Source organism: Camelus dromedarius, chromosome 23 (assembly GCF_036321535.1).
Source record: "Camelus dromedarius isolate mCamDro1 chromosome 23, mCamDro1.pat, whole genome shotgun sequence".
NCBI classification, from domain to species: Eukaryota; Metazoa; Chordata; class Mammalia; order Artiodactyla; family Camelidae; genus Camelus; species Camelus dromedarius.
In genome coordinates, this window is record NC_087458.1 from 26,892,767 (window position 1) to 26,911,300 (window position 18,534).

At 46.3% G+C, this 18,534-nt stretch overlaps 1 protein-coding gene and 1 long non-coding RNA gene across 12 annotated transcripts in view; one reads left to right on the forward strand and one right to left on the reverse strand.

Annotated features, from left to right (window-relative positions):
• Positions 1-6,909, reverse strand: part of LOC135318944 (uncharacterized) — a 37,267-nt gene extending 30,358 nt beyond the window's left edge. For both annotated transcript variants that reach the window (XR_010377417.1, XR_010377416.1), the window contains exons 1-3: positions 6,748-6,909; positions 1,778-1,944; positions 834-991 (exon numbers count right to left, since the gene is read on the reverse strand). This is a non-coding gene — a long non-coding RNA (uncharacterized LOC135318944). The remainder of the gene's footprint in view (positions 1-833; positions 992-1,777; positions 1,945-6,747) is intronic.
• Positions 6,910-7,063: 154 nt separating this feature from the next.
• Positions 7,064-18,534, forward strand: part of NPL (N-acetylneuraminate pyruvate lyase) — a 33,165-nt gene continuing 21,694 nt past the window's right edge. For 3 of the 10 annotated variants that reach the window (XR_010377571.1, XM_064478066.1, XM_064478067.1), the window contains exons 1-3: positions 10,700-10,908; positions 16,949-17,022; positions 18,147-18,234. Coding sequence is in view for 8 of the 10 variants with exons in the window: in XM_064478066.1 (XP_064334136.1) it covers positions 10,799-10,908; positions 16,949-17,022; positions 18,147-18,234 (272 nt within the window). In the remaining 2 variants the exon portion in view is untranslated. Of the gene's footprint in view, positions 7,115-9,142; positions 9,228-10,687; positions 10,909-16,948; positions 17,023-18,146; positions 18,235-18,534 lie in introns of those variants that run through there. The other 7 variants (XM_031435631.2, XM_064478063.1, XR_010377570.1 and 4 more) reach the window with 7 other exon arrangements.

The window sequence follows — 18,534 nt, forward strand, 5'->3', positions numbered from 1 at the left end:
GGCCCCGGAGAAGTAACAGAAGGAGATTCAGACACCAACTTTGGGGACGGCAGGTGGGGACTGAGCGGTGGTGAGCGGGGCCTCCGCCAGGCAAGCACAGAGGGGCTTAGGCAAAGCTCTGAGTGGGCGGTTTCCAGCAAGACGGAACTAGAGAAAATGGCCCTGAGGCTGCAGACAGGCTGGAGTCGGACGACTAGACAGAAATGTCCAGAACCAAATTCTAAAGCCAAGACCTATCTCCTGAGCCAAACAAGATGAAATTCTATCTATAAGTACACAGCTCCATGGAATAAACAAACCCTTTCAACAGTATAAAGGGCATGTTGAAAAGTAGGTCCCTCCCACCCCTCAGTCCCCTTTCCCAGGAGAAACAGTTCACAGCAGCCGGCGTACACTAGGAAACTCCACAGGTTGTTAACATGCTTAAACACTTCCCCACGGTTTGTAAATAGCCACTGTCTCAAGCCCATGGACTGCTGCTGGCCCAGAATTTCAGTCGGCCGTGAAAGGGTTAAAGCTTCGCCAGGAGGGCATCTCGGGCACCCCTCCCGCTCCGAGGCCAGAAGCCACCGCTGTTTGCCCAGGCTGAGCCAGCGGTTAAATGCTCTGAACATCACCATGATCCTTCCAGGTAACTTACCTGCATATACAGGTATGTTCTGACACACACCTTTCCTTCTTTTAATACAGATGGGAGAATTGAATAGTGTTTGGTGCTTTGCTTTTTTTTTTTTAATTTAACCTACTTAGACCCTTTTACATGCATGACCAAATACAGACTGTATGTATTTCTTTAGGAGCCGACACAATTGAGTTACAACTAAGATACCTACCTTGAGAAGTGGAGTGCAGGAATGAAGAGTGAGACTTCGGAATAACCTGTGGGAGCTTTCCAGCAGACCCAGAAGAACTTGGCCAATGGGGACAGTGGAAAGAACGCCGAAAGGCAGAATCTGAGCGTGCTGGCCCAGGATCGCAATGCCTTGATGGGCTGGGCGGAAAGAACAAGGAGGGTCAGGACCAGCAAAATCTCCCCGAGCGATCCCCGACGCCACCTGGGCTCCTGCCCTCTGCTGACAGGAGGGGCCTAAGCCCTCCTGAGCCTGGGCTATTAGCACCTAAATTCAGCTGTTCCCCAGAATCAGAACAGCCTCGGGGAGGAGCAAATTAAATTTCAAATTGCACTTCCCCCAATGAACTCCTTCCAGGGAGTTTCCTTTCATTCAAAAGGGACACAGAATGAACTTCCTTCATAAAGCAGCTAAAATATATTTCTCCTACTTTGCTCCATCTCCATCTCAAACACTGAAAAGAAGCATAGAGAGGTTTTTTTCATTCATGAGGGAGAAAATATTTATAAACTAGAATTGAACCAGATTTCTAAGTATCCTTTACATGTCAAGAAGTCAGGACCACTGGGCATACCTCATCTTATGGTCATCTTCATCTTCAAAACCCAAAGGACTAGTATTTGGGGTGGGGGGGGGCAGGGAAAACATAATTTTCCATGTCTAGTTTCTGTGTTTCTATACACTTTTTTCATTATTTTAGTATTAAGGAGATGGACAAGGATTAAAGAAGAATATTTAAAATGGAAGATATCATCTGCATAAATCTGAGGGAAAGGAGGATGGGGAAATGGGAGAAGGAAAAGGAAAAGATTAGCTAATATTTTTATTGTTTACGGATATTCCCAGAAACTTTCAGTCCAGGACGGATTCGTTAAAAGAGAAAGCAATTTCTGTTGATAGACCGCCACCTAGTGGTGAGTTCTTACCGTACTACAATACGAGCAGCTGCTGGGTTTGGGGAAGCCTTGGAAGACACGCTTCTTTCTCTTTGAAATCCCTGGAGAACCTTACAGACTATCGTCCCAGGTAGAGCAGACTCACCCGTGTGCTTCCTGAGGTTCATGTAGACAATGGCTAACGCAGGCTGAACACCCTTCAAAAGGAAGTTTTGCCTCTGTAATTATTTGAATATTGTCAGAGAAGCCCTGCCAGGTAAAATTAATATTATTAACTTTCTCTTTTGTTTTCAACCTATGGCACCCTCATAGCTCACCCTTGCTAATAGGCAAAACAGCCCCACATCTCCGAGCTGTTTGTAGGTGGTATTATTTAGCTATTATTAGATGGTAACAAAACAACACGTGCACCCACTGGCATGTCAGTCCAGAGACAATCCCGAAAGAAGGTCTCCAAGTCAGCAATGCCCCCCAGATTTAATCCATGCCAGGAATCCCTCCCTTCATGCTCTCAGAGAGACACTGCTGTCCTCTTCGTCCAGCTCCTGTGTCCTCGGTGTTCCCTAGTTTCCTGTCCTCCATGCTGCTTAGCTACAAGGGTCCCTACTATTGCATCAGCACGAGTCAACAAGGAGGCAGCCTCTTCCCACCTGTGCTGGAGTCTATGATCATGGCAGAGAGCTAGCATACTGCTCTCAGTTATCCACATCCACTCTGCATTCCACACTATTTCAGCTGGTCATTGAGTGCCTACCATGTGGCAATAGGTGTAAGACTGTGCGTGTCCCAGGGAACAGAACAGACAGATCCGTGTCCTCGAGAAACTTGCACACTAATAAGCTGTGATGGGAAGGGGACACACTGGGTGCTATAAGGAAGGAGGCATCACCTAGACTGGGAGGGTCTGCACGAGGTAACTCAGGAAGGTTACATCTGAGCCATGATCTGAAGGATGAGCAGGAGTTGGCCAGATGAAGACCATCCTGGGCACCTGTAAAAGCCCTAATCTTGGTAAGAACCTGGGGCATCTGAGGAACTAAACCGAGGCCAGTTATAAACTAACCATAAACTATAACTCCACTGGGAAAAGGACATCACAGAATTCCAGGAGGTTTAAAATCTGCAATCACAGTAGCAGCATTATTCATAATAGTCAAAAAGTGGGAACAACTCACATGTCCATCAACTGATGAATGGATAAATAAAATGTGGTATATCCATACAATGAAATATTATTTGGCCATACAAAGGAACAAAGTACAGTATATGCTGCAATAGGAAGGAAACTTGAAAACACTACACTGAGGGAAAGAAGCCAGATATGGAAGACCACATAATGTAGGATTCCATTTATATGCAATGTCCAGAAGAGACACATCTACAGAAAAGGGGAGATTAGTGGTTACTTAGGGTTTGGAGGCAGGGAGGAGGAAGAGAATGGGGAGGCAGGGAGGAGGAAGGAAATGGGGAATGACTGCTAATGGGTACAGGTTGTTGGGGTGATGAAAATATTCTAAAATTGATTGTGGTGATGGTTGCACAACTCTCTGACTATAGTAAAGACCACTGAACTAATGTATTTTTAAAATAGGTTAAATGTATAATATTTAAACTACATCTCAATAAAACAGTTACTAAAAACTCTGGACTCACACATCCCAGGTTAAGAATACCAAATATGGAAGTACATCTCTTCTATTCAGTTCATGTTTTTCCTTCAAGCTCCTTCTCCTCAGGAACCCAAAGGATGTTCACCAAAGGGCTGAGTCAGGAGACAGCTGAGCAAGACTGTTCTCAAAATTTTCCCTTCCTGTGACCCCAGGATTCTCTGAAACCAAGCTTATGCACAGGACTTTTCTCCCTTTAAGAGATGTCCCTTCTGAAACTGAGAAAAATGTCATAGAAAACCACCAAACCAAAATGACAGACAAAACACAAGGAAGTGTAGAGCAAACAGAAAACAAAAGATAAGATGGCATTACTAAGTCTTCATCTATCAAGAATCACCCTAAATGTAAATGGATTAAATTCACCAATCAAAAAACACAGACTGGCTAAACGGATTAAAAAAACAAGACCCAACTATATGCTACCTCCAGGAGACTCATCTCAGCTCCAAAGACAAAGGCAAAAAGTGAAGGGATAGAAGATGACACTCCAAGCAAACAGCAGCCAAAAGAAAGCCATACTCATATCAGACAAAATAGACCCCAAGCCAAAAAAAAAGGTAACAAGAGATAAAAATGGACAGTATATGATAATAAAGGGGACAATTCATCAAGAAGACGTAACAGTGATTATATATGCACCTAAAATAGGAGCACCAAAATATGTAAAGCAACTATCAACAGACCTAAAGGCAGAAATTGACAGTAACACAATAATACTATGGGATTTTAACACCCCATTTACATCAATGGATAGATTACCCAGACAGAAGTCAACAAGGAAACAGTGGTCTTGAATGAAACATTAGACCAGGTGAATTTGATAGATTTGTACAGAATGTTCCATCCAAAGGCAGCAGAATAACATTCTTCTCAAGTGCACATGGAACTTTCTCAAGGATAGAGCATGGGACACAAAACAAGTCTCAATAAATTTAAGAAGACCAAAATCATGTCAAGTATGTTTTCTGATCACACTGGAATTGAACTAGAAATCAACTAAAAAGAGAAAACTGGAAAAGTCACAAATATGTGGAGACTGAACAACATGCTACAAAACAATCATTGGGTCAACAAAGAAATCAGAGGAGAAATAAAAAATTACCTGAAGACAAATGAAAATGGAAGCACGACATACCAAAATCTAGGCGATGCGGTAAAAGTAGTACTAGCAGGGGTGTTTATAGCAGTACAGGCCCACATCAAGAGACAAGAAAAATCTCAAGTAAACAAGCTAATTTTACACCTAAAGGAATTAGAGAAAGAAGAACAAATGAAGCCCAAAGTTAGGAGAAGGAAAAAAATAACAAATATCTGCGCACAAACGATGATATAGCAACTAAAAAGACAACAGAAGAGAACAATGAAACTAAGAACTGGTTCTTTGTAAATATAAACAAAACTGACAAATTATTAGCTAGGCTCACTAAGAAAAAAAAGAGAAGGCCCTAATAAATAAGATCCAACATGAAAGAGGAAGAAATAACAACAGATCCATAGAAATACAAAGAATTATAAGAGAATATTATGAACAACTGTACACCAACAAACTGGACAACCTAGAAGAAATGAACAAATTCTTAGCATCATACAACTTTCCAAGACTGAATCAGAAAGAAATAGAAGATGTGAATAGACCGATCAAGTCTACTCAGAAAGACTGAATAGACTAGTACAGAGATTGAGCAGTAACCAAAAAGTTCCCAAAAAACAAAAGTTCAGGGTCAAATGGCTTCATAGGTGAATTCCACCAAACATTCAAAGACGTAATTAATACCTATCCTTCTCAGACTATTCCAAAAATTTGAAGAGAAGGGAATACTTACTAACTCATTTTATGAGGCCAACATCACCCTGATATCCAAATCAGACAAAGACAACACAAAAAAAGGAAATTATAGGCTGATACCTCTGATGAACATACATGCCAAAATCCTCAACAAAATATTAGCAAACCAAATTCGATAATATAAGGATCATATGCCATAAGCAAGTGGGACTCATTCCAGGGAAGCAAGGATGGTTCAACATCTGCAAATCAATCAATGTGATATATCACAAAGCAAAATGAAGGATAAAAACCATATGATCAAATGAATATATGTATATTCATGTATGACTGAAGCACTGTGCTGTACACCAGAAATCGACACAATATGGTAAACTGACTATGCCTAAAAACAAATTATTTTTATAAAGTGATCATCTCAGCAGATGCAGATAAAGCATTGACAAGATGCCACTTTCTTTCCGTCTCTCCTTCTGCAGGAATCAGCCCACGATGACAATCTAAAGGCTCTCCCTGCCTTCTCCTGCTCCCACCTCCCAAAAATCTCCTCCACATCGAATCCTACTTTAGCATCTGCTTCTTAGCAAACCTAACACATTATTATAAGGCATTGCTGTGTACTACCATATGTATATGAACAGTTTATGCATTCAGAATATTGGCCTATTGAATGACAATATTAACCCTAATGGCCTATACCTTTTGGGTATGGGAGTATTTAATTTTGCACATAATGAAAATGTGGCTTTGAAAGAATACTAACATTGTCCCATTGGGATATAATATTATTTTTAACATAACAAAACAGGTGTGACTAGGACTTCTCTGTCGTTCCTTCCCTTTTTACAGGATAGCACAGAATATTGGTTAAAAGCATCAGCTCCCAGACTACTTGAAATTAAATCACAGCTAACTCACTCACTGCTTCGGCCTTTAGCAAATCAGTTAAGCTCTTTAAACTGCTGTTTCTGATCTATAAAATGGAAGACTGCTTCCTAATCTGTAAAACAGGAATTTTAAAAATAGTACCCATCACGTAGAATTGTTTTATGAATGCATTAATGAATCAACTTCAGGTGCTGTATCCAATGAAAGAACTATGATAATGAATTTAAAAGCACTTTACAAACCAGAAAGCACTTTATTTTCTCTAAATGAAATAAGCATCAGCCATTGTCTTTTATGGGAAATTGAGGTTAATTCACATTACCAAAAGAAAGCCAAGAACGTGTTTATGTCTGTGTTTCTGATTTATTAACACAGCACATGATACTAGAAAATAAAACTCTTGACCTTCCTGCAAGTAGAGCTATTTTGGTTATAAATACTTTTCCTTTTCAAAACTTTCGATCGTTCTCCAGAATATGCCGGAAAAGCTGCTGCATCCGTAACGAATCCTCTTTTAATATCCTTTCGTCTCTTTTTAACAGAGCGGGGCTGGGGAGGCGGCACCGAAGAGCATGGAATCCCCGATGGGCAGGCAGTGTTCCCAACATGTTTCTGGAACAGCAGCCCAAATTTCAAAACCCAGAACCACAGAATACCTGCTGTTGCAGGGCCCTGGACAGAAGGCAAGGCGCCCAGGAGGCGGAAGGACTGGCCGAGCCGAAGGAGAGGGGAGCTGTAGGGCAAGCGGAACGGCGGCGCGGGGAAGCGCGCGCCCCCGGGGCGCCCAGGAGCAAGGTCGGAGGCTCGCAGCGGGCCGGGCGCCCAGGCGGCGCTCGGGAGTCACCGCGGGGAGACTAAGCTCCGCCTGCGCCGGCCGCGGGGTCCCGGGGCGGAGGCGTGGCGGGCGCGTGGGGGCACGTGGTGCGCGGCCGCGGCGATAAAGTGCGCAGCGCGGGGGCGGGGACGGCGCACGGCGGGGACGGCGCGGAGCGGGGCGGCGGAGGCGGGCCGGCGGCGTCTCGGGTGAGCGCGGCCCGCGCGCGCGGATGGGCGGACGGACGGACGGGGAGAGACGCGCTGTCCGCCAGGGAACTGGGACAGAGGGGCGCGGGGGACAGGACGGGGGGTGGTGGAGACGGCGACGGCTGGAGGCGAGGAGCGAGGCAGAGGAGCCGGGAAGTGGAGCCTGAGGAAGTGGGAAGGCGACACCCTCCCGGCCCGCGACCAGTGTCCCGAAGGTCGGGGCAGAGGGACCCACTCCCCTGGATTCTCTCCAGGCGCCAGAGCCGGTCCCTAAGGATCCTGTTCTCAAAATGATTAGAATCAGCCTCTGAGCCACAGAGTTTAGCGATTGCGTTTGATACAGTCCCTTCATTTGACAAGAAATTGGTTGTATTTCTGCATTTAGTTTTGTTTTTAGTTTCTCTGTTTCTGTTTCTTTTTTTCCAAGTGTTTCTCTCTCAAGTGATTCTCCATGCCCAGAGCTACATCCTCCTCTTCCTCCTCCAAAGAATTTTTTTTTTAACTTTGCCGTTTTAAGAGAATTTGACTTAAGCAACTTGAATTGCTTGCACTTTGATGTTAGGGCATCAGAGAATGTTCTCTGCTTTTTAAAGTGAGTTTTAAAAGTTTGCTAGACTGAAGGGGCTATAGTGGGAGATACTACCATTCTGGATGGGAGACCCAGGCGAGACAGGACAAGGTAGGTAGCAACAGGGTGACGGGGACCAGTTGAGCTAGTGCACTTTCGGTGTGGAGAGGTCTATATTGAGACCCAGACCAGGGAATTTGGTATTTACACTATGGAAGCCAGGAAGAAGTTAATTGGCATATTTTTCAGCAGGGCGAAGGCAAGATCAGAAATGCCTGAGCTACTAGGAGATTAGTCTGGTGGCCTGCCTCTATTGGAGGAGAGGACCCTTGGGATGAGGACGCTCATTCCCAACTCCCATCCCAGGTCCCGTATTTTTTAACCAATCAAACTGTACTTAAGAGCACTTAATTTGAGATCTGCCACATGCTTTTGGCTATCCTAAGACAAAATATGAAATAAATGTAGTTAAAAGCACAAGAATATAGAAATCTAGGGCAAACAGCCTCATACTGTTTAATTTAGAACCTAGCTCTCTGGACTCATCACTTGAGCCTTCTTGAGCCCCAGTGGGCCCCTTTGACATGGGGTTGTGTCCATTGGTGTAGATAAGAGGTAACAAAGGGTGAGTTACGAGAGGAGCAGTAAGGGAGGAAGAAGGATTGCAGGGAAAGATAACAGAATTGGAATGAGTTAGTCCCTGAATAGAAAAGAGTGGCGAGGGTTGGGGAGGAGGTACCCACGGAGCTGAGATGACAGGAAAGACGGTGCTGACAAAGGAATAATACTTGCTAATGTCCTGTCGTCAGCAGACCAGACTTCACAGAGGGGACTGAACTTGTATGTACCATGTGCCTGGCACTGTTGTTAATCACTTTACAAGAACTAATTCATTTATGATTACTATTATCCCCATTTACAGAAGAGGAAACTGAGGCACAGAGAGGTTAAATAACAGTCCCAGGGTCACCTAGCTGGTAAGTGGTGGAGCCAGGATGCAGACCCATGAAGTCTGACTCTGGAGCTGGCGTTCTAACCCCTCTACTGTAAGGAGCAAAGGAAGAACTCGTTTAGAGGACAAGGTGGCAGGTTCACTTGGGGCTGTCTTGGGTTGAGATGCATGCAGGAGGGCCAGGTGAAGATGTATGACGGTCACAGCGTCAGCCTCATGGATGCTCAGACATTCCTCTGTCATCTGTGTAGATAAAATGGGAAGCCTGTCCGATATTTTCCTGAACACGGCTCTCTTCTTGTCTCTTCCTCTCCTGCCTTTAAAAAACTAGTTTCCTCCTCTGGAGGATGCAGCGCTCACATTGTACGTTCTTCTCATTTGCTCTGTGTGTCTGTGTACTTGTAAGCATTTTTCACAGTTCTGAGCCAGGAATGGACTTTGCCTGGGAGTTTTGTCATTAATTGGCATCCCTTGAAGAAGGAAAGGAGTTACGTTGTATGTTTTCCAGACTCTGTCAGCAGCCCAATGGCCTCCCCGAAGAGGAGACTTCAAGGTCTTGTTGCTGCGACCATCACGCCGATGACTGAGCACGGGTAACTATCGTTCGAGACCAAAGGGCTCTCCCCCCCGCCTCAGTGCTCGGAGTTTCTCCACAGTAGCCGTGGCTTAGACGCCGCTGCTCTGTGGTACTGTTGCCAAATGGCAGCTTCTGCCCGTCATCCCCTGCACTGTCTCTGACCCCAGGCCAGAGACGGGGTCTCTGCATTGCAAACAGTGCAGGAAGAGGCGAGGCTCGCCTTCCTCCCAGTTCCTCCCAGTTCCTCCCAGTGTCTGTAGCTCCACAAAGCAAAGCTGAGAAATCACCACCAAGCATGTGTTTTGACTTCCAGATGAATATGATGGTAGTCCCTTTGCTGGAACTATCAGATGTGGTCACATGCCCCAGGTGTCCGTGAGCAAGACACAGCTCCTCCCTGAACGTTGCCATTAACGAGACGGGGATGCATCCATCTTCAGGCTCTAAAAGTAAATGTCACCTGTTAGAGGAATCAGTCTGCCGGAACAGTCAGAATCCTGGCTTCTTCAAGCTTCTCCTTTCTTCCCCTATAAAATGTAATTTTAGTTATATCTACATGGGAGTTATGAGTGTTAAAATGAGCTAATCCATGTGGCAGTGCTTAGCACAGGGTCCATATGCACTTAGGTCAATGAGTTTGAACCGCTATTGCGGCATAAGACGGGGTAAATGGACGGTGAGGTATTTAAGATACCTTTAAATGGCTTTTATGGTTTTGGTCTTCTGTTGCTGAATCTGTAAACCTTGACCCTACCCCCTTTAAAGCAGATGAAATTTCTTGTGACTTTTAGTATTCTCATTCAAAGCTGGCCATATCACATTACTCAGTGGTTAATGGCAGGTTTTTTTTTGGGGGGGGGGGGGTTCTGTTGCTTCTCCATTTCCACAAGTCCTGAGAAAGACTGAAGTCAGCTCTTTCTCAGTGTGTCAGCCACTTGCTGGGCAGATAAAACAGAAGGCATGTGACTTCATGAACAGACAGGATCTACTTCCTCTTATGTAGTAAGATCCTGTTTGCAACCTCAAAACACCACATCTGGTTGATGTTACTTTAACCTTTTTCACCAGACCACTCTTAGCCTAGAAGGAGCTTCTTCAGTGTCTTGTTTGTTCATCTGGGAGCCTCGGAGTGACAGTGTGTTCTAACTCTCTATTCCTCTGTGTTCCCGGGACACCAGGACCCACATACTAGAGAGAACTAAAATGACTCTGCTTTTCCAGATCCTTCTCTGTTTCCCAGCTACCTCTGCCCTGTTGCCTCCATTCTGCTATTTCCTTTTTTTTCACAAATTCTTTTCTCTTCTAGGATCCTCACTTTCCTGAGGTGTGAAATAAAAATAAGAATGTATTTTTATAAGGGCCTTGTAAGAATTTAACTTAAATTAAAATGTGTGTTATCACATAGTAGGCATGTGAGTTATGTTAGTTGCCTTTTCCCCCCCACCACCTACTCCAACCCAAACATTCCTTTTCTAGGTGTTAAGCAGGTTTGGAGCACCAGGCGCAGGCGGACATTAACCTACTTGCCCACAAGCGAATCTGCACTTCTGACATGTTTGCAAAAGACAGGACAGAAAGAGGAGTCACATGGGCTCTAATACCTGGAAATTCTGCCTGATGACCTGCCGCTGTAGGAGCTTTCCTAACCCGGCTCTTAGGGTAAACCAGGGCCTCCGTAATCCAGGATGGCTGAACAGGTGCTATCTCCTGTCTCCTTTTTCCTTCCTAATTCTAAGCAATACTCACAATTCAACTCTGAATATAAGTGGATGTCCTGGAGTGAGGAAGCTGGCAGAAAGAACATGCGAAATAGATTTTAGTTAGACTGTCGGGGTTCTTGACCCCCAGCTGTCTGACCCTGGGGAGGTCTTGTCACTTTGTGGAAGTGCTCTCATATTTTGTAAAGAGACAGAGTTCAACCATATTATCTCTAAGACCCGTTCAAAGGCTGAGAGTCCTCAATCCTCTGGTGGTATCCATCCTCCACGCTGTATCCCAGTGACCTTCCTTGTAAATAAATCTAGTCATTTCTTAGATTTACTCTTTAAGAATCCCTCCTGAGTCCCTTTTGTCTAAGCCTTGCTTGCTCACATGGTTCATGAACCATTAGCTCCAACATCACATAGCAACTTGATAGAAATGCAGGATCTCAGGCCCCAGTACATACAGCTGGGTCAGACCTGCGTTTTAACACTGTCCCTGGATCGCCCTTTAGCAGTGAAGTCCAGATGAACTGGTCTAAACGTTCAAGCGCGGAGTCTGGGATGACATAGGAAGTCCTCTACAATCTGCCTTTCCTGCGATGTTTCTGTTTCCCCAAACATCTCCACCCCTTTCTTCCCTCTGTTCCTTTCACACGTTCTGTTTCCTCAGCATTTTTTCCCACCACTTTCCTTTCTCTGCTCCACCTGAACACATCTGTTCATTCATCAAAACCATCCTGTGGTGACTCTCACCCATTTTCCCTAAAAGGACTGATAGAGCCCTTCCCCTGTGGTGTCGTAGCTCCCTGTGCTGCCTTTTCACGTTGCATCAGAAGCATTTTTTATGGTGATTTTTACAATAACTGTTTGCCACATGCCTGTCTCTCCCAGCAGACTCTGAGCTGCTTGACCACATGCAGATATTTGTTGGGAACCAGGCAGCACACAAGGACTGAGCATGTATCTTCTTCCTCTTTCTGTCTTCGGCATCTAGCAATGTGTGGTACATTTTGTGATTTCGTGACTGAATAATTTTGTTACAAGCAAACGATTTTGTTATTTCATGAGGAAAGGAAGCAAGCATTGATTGGCTGAATACCAATCCATGTGTCAGTTGTCATGCTGGGCATTTGAATGGACATGTCCCAATCACAGCACCTCTGGGAGAGCACTGTTACCTGCTTCTGCAGCTGGTAAAACCAAGAGTTTAAGGATTGACACAATCGCCCGCTAGCCACCCACGTAGCTGGAAAGGAAGGTCTGTCTCTACCCAACCAACTCGTGTCTTTTTCTACATTAAAGTCAAAGACTTGCTTTTCCTTAGTTGTTTTAAGACACTTTTTTTTCCTTTGGGCAAGTTCACAGTCATTAGAACAGAAAGTGCATTTCAGATTGGCCAAAATGTCAAAAAAAAAAAAAAAGTTGTGTTTTTCTCCCTCAAATGCCCTTGACTTCACCATGGGAATCTTCACAACACCCTCTGCTAACCACAGACCTGTTCCCCAACTAGTCAGAAAGGGCCTGGCCTGCTGGAGTCAGAGTGGTGTGGAGTTTTGTCTTTGTAGCCGTGTTGGGAGACTGAATGATTCAGATTTCAGAACAGGATGTTTCCAGGGCAGGTGGAGTCCCTGCATGCTTCCCTGCCGAAAGAGGTTGGAAGTAGCCAAGTAGTTGTTTTGCCAAAAGGACACATACGTCCCATCTGATTTGGAATGCTGAAGGACATATGCATATATATAAAGTAGGGAAAGAAGTAGCAAGTCAGATTTTCTGCTACGCATGCCAGATCATGCCGGTTATGAAGAGGGCCTGTCCTGTGGGCTCTGTGTTCTCAAATAAAGCAAACGTCTTTCTCTGTGTGTCATGTGCCAGGGGAAGAAATGTATAGAAATAGGGCTCTTTCTGTGAAAAGCCACTTGAGGAAAATTCTATTCTCCTTACACCCTAAGAGAAGAGATGTGCTGTGCACGTAATTTCACAGTTCACCTACTCTGGGCCTCAGTTTCTGGCAAAAATAATTTAATAAACATTCCCTCCCCTTATGTAGCTCGGAAGTAAACTTAAAGTCCAAGAATAGAGGATTTGCTAAGCTAGTTATGTTCATGCATGTGGTGAAATACTGTGTAGCCTGTAGAGTTACAGTATCTGAAGATGTGGGAAGATACCCAATTTGGAATGCTAAGTGAAAAAAAAAAAAAACGACAACACTGTGTACACTATGACTATTTATTTAAGAAAATCCTATATTGTATATTTCTGAGTAGAAAAACATCTGGAAGAGTAATCATCTCCAGGGAGAGCCTGAGTGATGTTTTTTTGTCTTTTTACTGTGTGTACTTTCTGAAATAAACAGTGTAGCTTCTGCAATATGACAGAGGTTAAGTGCTTCAGCTGAAGAGACGCGGCAGTGGGAAGCCAGCCCAGCCCTCCCGAGTGAACTGGCTTGTGCTGCTGGTCACCTTCTGTGAGCGGTGAGCCCCAGCCAGCCAGCCAGCGGGGAGAAGAGTAAGTAACCAGTCTCTTCTCGTGACTGTCCCCCCCATAACCGGTGCAGTGCCCGGAGCGCTGCACGTAAACCCAGACCCCCTGGGGAGGTGGAGTAAGGTAGGAGAACAGGGAAGGGAGCGAAGCCCCCCGAGAGGATTACCACCCCGTGGCCACCTAGCCCTGCTGTTTGGGGCGCCTCCGTGACAAATACGGCAACAGCTCTGGGTGATTGCCCTGGGCTCACTTGTGACTGGAGCCCCTGAGCATCTCTGCCAAGGGCTGCAAACTCACACCGGCAGTCAGGCAGGGATCCGAAATCCCCGAGGTGACCTCGGGGGCTCCTGTGCTTCCAAAGGGGGCAGCCTCTGCTCCTCCCAGCCAGCCGGTGCTGTACAGAAATCTAGGCCTGGCCTTGTTAGAGCTTCTGGCTTTTCAAATAAAGTCTTTTTTTTTTTTTTTTTTTTTTTAATGTGGATGAAGAGATTTTAACATTGTGAAAGTCAAACGGAACACATTTAGGAGACATCCCTTCTCAACCTCTGACCTCTCTAAGGGGGTTTGGTAGTTCCGGAATTCCGGACATTTTGGGGTGACTCTGCCACTGCCCCAGAGGTTCTGCCATTGGTGTCCCCCCTGTAGGCCGGGGCATGTTGTGAGGAGCAGCAGGCTGTGCTGTCCTGAGGGAACACATGGTGTCTCACCCATTAGCACCCCTCACCTGAGTGAAGTTGTCACAGCTGTCATCCAGCAAGGCCCCAAATGAGAGGGGGGAGGGGGTGAGTGCGAAGAAAGCACTACCCACTGAAGCCATAAAATTGTGTGGAGTTCACTGAAGAAAGAGAAGGAACTGGGGGTTCCACATGCTGGCCTCGATCTGCCCGAGGGTGCGGCCAGCCCCCTAGGAGGAGGAGGACACGGGAATAGGGCCAGACAAATAAAGCTCTCAGCACAGTGGGGGGGGGTGATGGTCACAGGATTTATCCTGTTTAGTATTCCAGGCCCACCCCCTCCTTGGAGTGCCCTTCCCTGCCTCCCTAATTGGAATAATCAGTCTTCGCACTTTCTCACCAGTCACAGCCTTCGTCGCCTTTTCCTCCACATTTTAGCTGTTTATATATGTTATCTCTGTTACTGCGATAGTTAATGCGGCAGTGAAATGTAGGTGCAGCCTGCGAGTGTGGGGATAATCTGCTTTTAAGGCAGAGACCGCGGGTCTTTCGTTTTCGTTGTAAGGTCCTGCGTCATGACTCCTTCTCTAGCCTTTGCTGAGCACCTGCGCTGTGCCAGGTGCCGGCGAGGGGGGTTGACGGTATGAAAGCCACAGTTCCTGCCTTCAGGAAGTTCTCGCTGTAGCCTGGAGGGCGGGCGTCAACGGTGTACAGAATGATGTTCGTAATAACAGCGATGTGAGCTTTACTGAGGAATAATAATCGCAGTGATGACTGAGCGTTGGACTGGAGCCAAGTGCAGTGCTGAGCACTTGTGCTGGACTGGCCGATAGAGGCCCGCTTGGTTGGGGGTGGTCCTTGCTGAGTTTGGGGATATTCACATACGTGCTAAGAGACTAAGTCGGTTTCTCTCCTTAAGGCCCGCTGGGCATAGATACAAGCTCCAGCTTCCCTTTCCAAGTGAGAAAACAGAAGGCGGCGTGTGGAAGCGCACACAGGGCCCGCCAGGCCTCAGCCATCCAGGCTCTGCGGCTCCTCCTGGGAGCAAAGGCCAGGCCTGCTCTCGGTGTCTGAGTCCCGCAGCCAGGGTGGGACTGGGAGGTGTCGAGACTTCAGCGAACGTGTGCAGGAGCCACTGTGTGAATCGGGGACTCCCACACACGCTGTGGCCTGGGGACTATTTCCAGTTTCCAGTCTGTGCTTGGGATGTCCCCTGGGTCTGCTAGGGCTGGTTCCTGGTTGCGTAAGTAGATGGACATCATTGCTCAACACCAGAGTTAGTGTCGTACAGACAAAGCCCGGCTGATTACTCCTGCATCTCAGAGCTTGTCCCAAGAGGGGGTGAGCTGATGGAAGCAGCAGAGGGTGAGTGTGCTGTAAGGCTGTGGTTCCAAGTGGTCAGAAATGTCGGAGGCGGAGAGATTTCAAGAAGCTGAGCAGGTCAAGCTGACCTAACGGGTTCCTGAGATGGACTGTCTAGGCAACCAACACCCTCCCCCATCTTTAAGTAAGAACAACCTAAATGTGTTCCTGTCATGCATTCAGGGAGCCTCTGCCCGATGAGACTGAGAGGCCAGGATCTGGCATTGGAGCAGGTGGGGCGGGGAGAGGCAGTGTTACGACTCTGGGGCATGAGCCATCATGGGGGGGAGGGAGCTGCTCCTCTTACAGGCCTTTCAACTACGTTAAAGCATATTTCTTCCCTCGTGGCCGCTTGGACCAGTTGTCTTTTGCATGTGATGGGCAGTGGATGCCTTTGCCTCTTTTGTTTTTATCTCTTGTTTCTGTTCCCTTTGACAAATACCCTTTGATGTCTTTGTTTTCTATATGCATCAGATATTTTTGTTTCTTTTTCTTTTTTAAGGACTACAGTAAGTGAAGATGAAACGAATGTTAATAAGGTTAAAATTAAATGGGGATCCTCTGGCCCCACTGACAGGAATCAAATGGCAGCCAGCTAGTACTCTGTGTTCTTGGCAGCCATGGGCTCTGGGACACTTAACACACACGTGCCCCGCAGCTTTCCTTTGTGTTTTTATTCTCCATCCCCCATCCCCCCCCACCTGTATTTTGCCTGGGAATATGTCACTTTAGCTGATTTGTCTGTGACTCAGTTTCTAGATTTTTAAACTCAATGTGATTTTAAGGAAAAGGGCCCTTATTGCCTTAAGCATCAGATCTTTACAAGGTCAGTACCCTTCAAACTGCAAAGCGCATTCAGATCACATGGGGGCCCCGCTGCAGTGCAGTCTGGCTGGGGGACCTGCGTGGGGCCTGCATTTCTAACCAGTCCCCCCCATATGCTGATGCACCCACAGACCACACTTTGAAAGGCAAAGTGATGGCAAAGTTCCTTTCTAGCTGTTAATCCTGTTCAGTTTAAAACTAGCACATATTACTAGGTTTAGGCCTTCATTTGTTGTCTCAAATGTCAAGTGATAAATTCTTAAATTGTTAAGATCGAGTTTTCCTGCTTTGTGATCCTAAGAAATGATTGCTTCTCACCACATGAAAAATGTTAACTTCTCATTTAATTATGCCCCCAGCCATCATTCCTCCCCCAAAGGGCAAAAGATTATTTAACTACTTTCTAAATATTACTTGTAATGAAGTTTATGTGTAGAACCTTTGTCGATAACTAATAGTGTTTTTCTCATGTAAGTGAGGCTTATATGGCTGAGTAGAGAAATCACCAGCCTCAGAAGAAGAAAAAAACCCAGGCGTTACTCAGAGGAGGCTAAGAATTTCACATACTGGCTAGGTAGATTTTAATAATTCTTAACAAGAGAGAGCAGTTTATAGACTTGGGGATTGACTGAATAATAATCTATAAAAGAATAAATATGCATGTTTTCTAATTTTTTTCCTTTGTCTTTCAGAGAAATCAACTTTTCAGTCATTGGTCAGTATGTGGATTATCTTGTGGAAGAACAAGGAGTGAAGAATATTTTTGGTAAATCATTTTTAGAGATTTCTCTCCGTATCTCTCAGCCCTTAGACAGTGGTTGTCACCTGGTTGCTAATTAGGAGGTCACAACGTTAATTGTGTCATAGGTTATGATCGAGCCTAGCTAAGCCATGTATATTTTTAGGCTTATCAATTTTAGACCTATAAAGATAATGAAGAGATTATCTGATTTGGTAGTGTACCTGAGATAGACTGAGACCTGGGAGCTGGCCCCTTTATTGGAGTGCTTGCACCTGGACGAATGTCTCCTGGAGCAACAGAATGCAAAGAAACTACAAGGGACTAAAAACTACACATGTGTGCAGCTGGGGCAGTTGTGAACAGTAAGATGCAAAAAGGCCACGAGCCAAGTGCCCCACTTCTCAGGTCCCGGGAGCAGAAGCAGGGCACTGCCTGTGATCCGTGTGCATGGCACCATCAGGGGGGTGGGCAGACCACCTAAGCTGTGCCTCCTGCCTGACCCACAGACCCACCTCTGTTGTCACCCCTGTTAAGGAGCCAGCTCACCCACCTTGGGGAGCAAGCAAGGGCACCAGTTTCTTGCTCTCACTCCCTCATGCTACAGCACGCGTCTCAGTGAAGCCTTGCCTGAAATTCTCTCGTCTGGCCTCTTATCAATTTCCATTGATTTAAGAGTCCAGGGACCCAGGCTGGTAACCAAACTATAGAGGTTGTTTTAGATCTGTACTATACACCAAGTAAGTCCCACGTACGACCACCTTGACATCCCAGGACTGGATGGTACTGGCTTTCCTGTCATTCAAGCCCAAATGCAGGACTGACTGGTGTGTTCAAAGGAGATTTGCCTAAAACATGGGCAGTTATCTCTCTCTGCATTTAAAACACTTACTCTTTGTCACTGAAAACAATGTCAGATTTATAACTGCAAGTCATTCTTAACCTTCCCACTCCTCTGGACAAGGTGAGGATGGAAGACAGGCTGAGTGAAAATGGACACATGGCATTTTCCCCTCCAGGAGTCTATCCACTGGTGTTTCTCCATGTCACTTCCTCCTGAGCAGGGTTTCTGCCCCTGCACCGCCCGCGCTGGTGCTGGAGGAGCGAGAGGTATGGGCGGGTCCCACTGATGGACTCTCTCTTTGGAACAGTGAATGGCACGACCGGAGAAGGCCTGTCCCTGAGCATCTCAGAGCGCTGCCGGGTCGCGGAGGAGTGGGTGACAAGAGGGAGGAACAAGTGAGTGGCTCCACCGGGACACAAACCCTCCTCTGCAAGAGCTGCATAGAGTGTGGCCATTCCCCAGATGACGCAGCCTCCCTGCCTTCCGGGCACAAGTCAGGCCCGAGGTCAGCTTGTAGGAAGAGGAGCTGAGGCAGAGGAGCGCCCTTCCCTTCTGTGTGGCAGGGCAGTCAGACTGCAGGACACACCTGGCTGTCAGAGGTCCCATCGGGCAACTGCAGACTGCCTCCGGTCTTTCTACCAGGCCAGTCCCTCGGGTTCCCTGCCCTTGGGCTGAGGGCATAAGCAGGGACACCC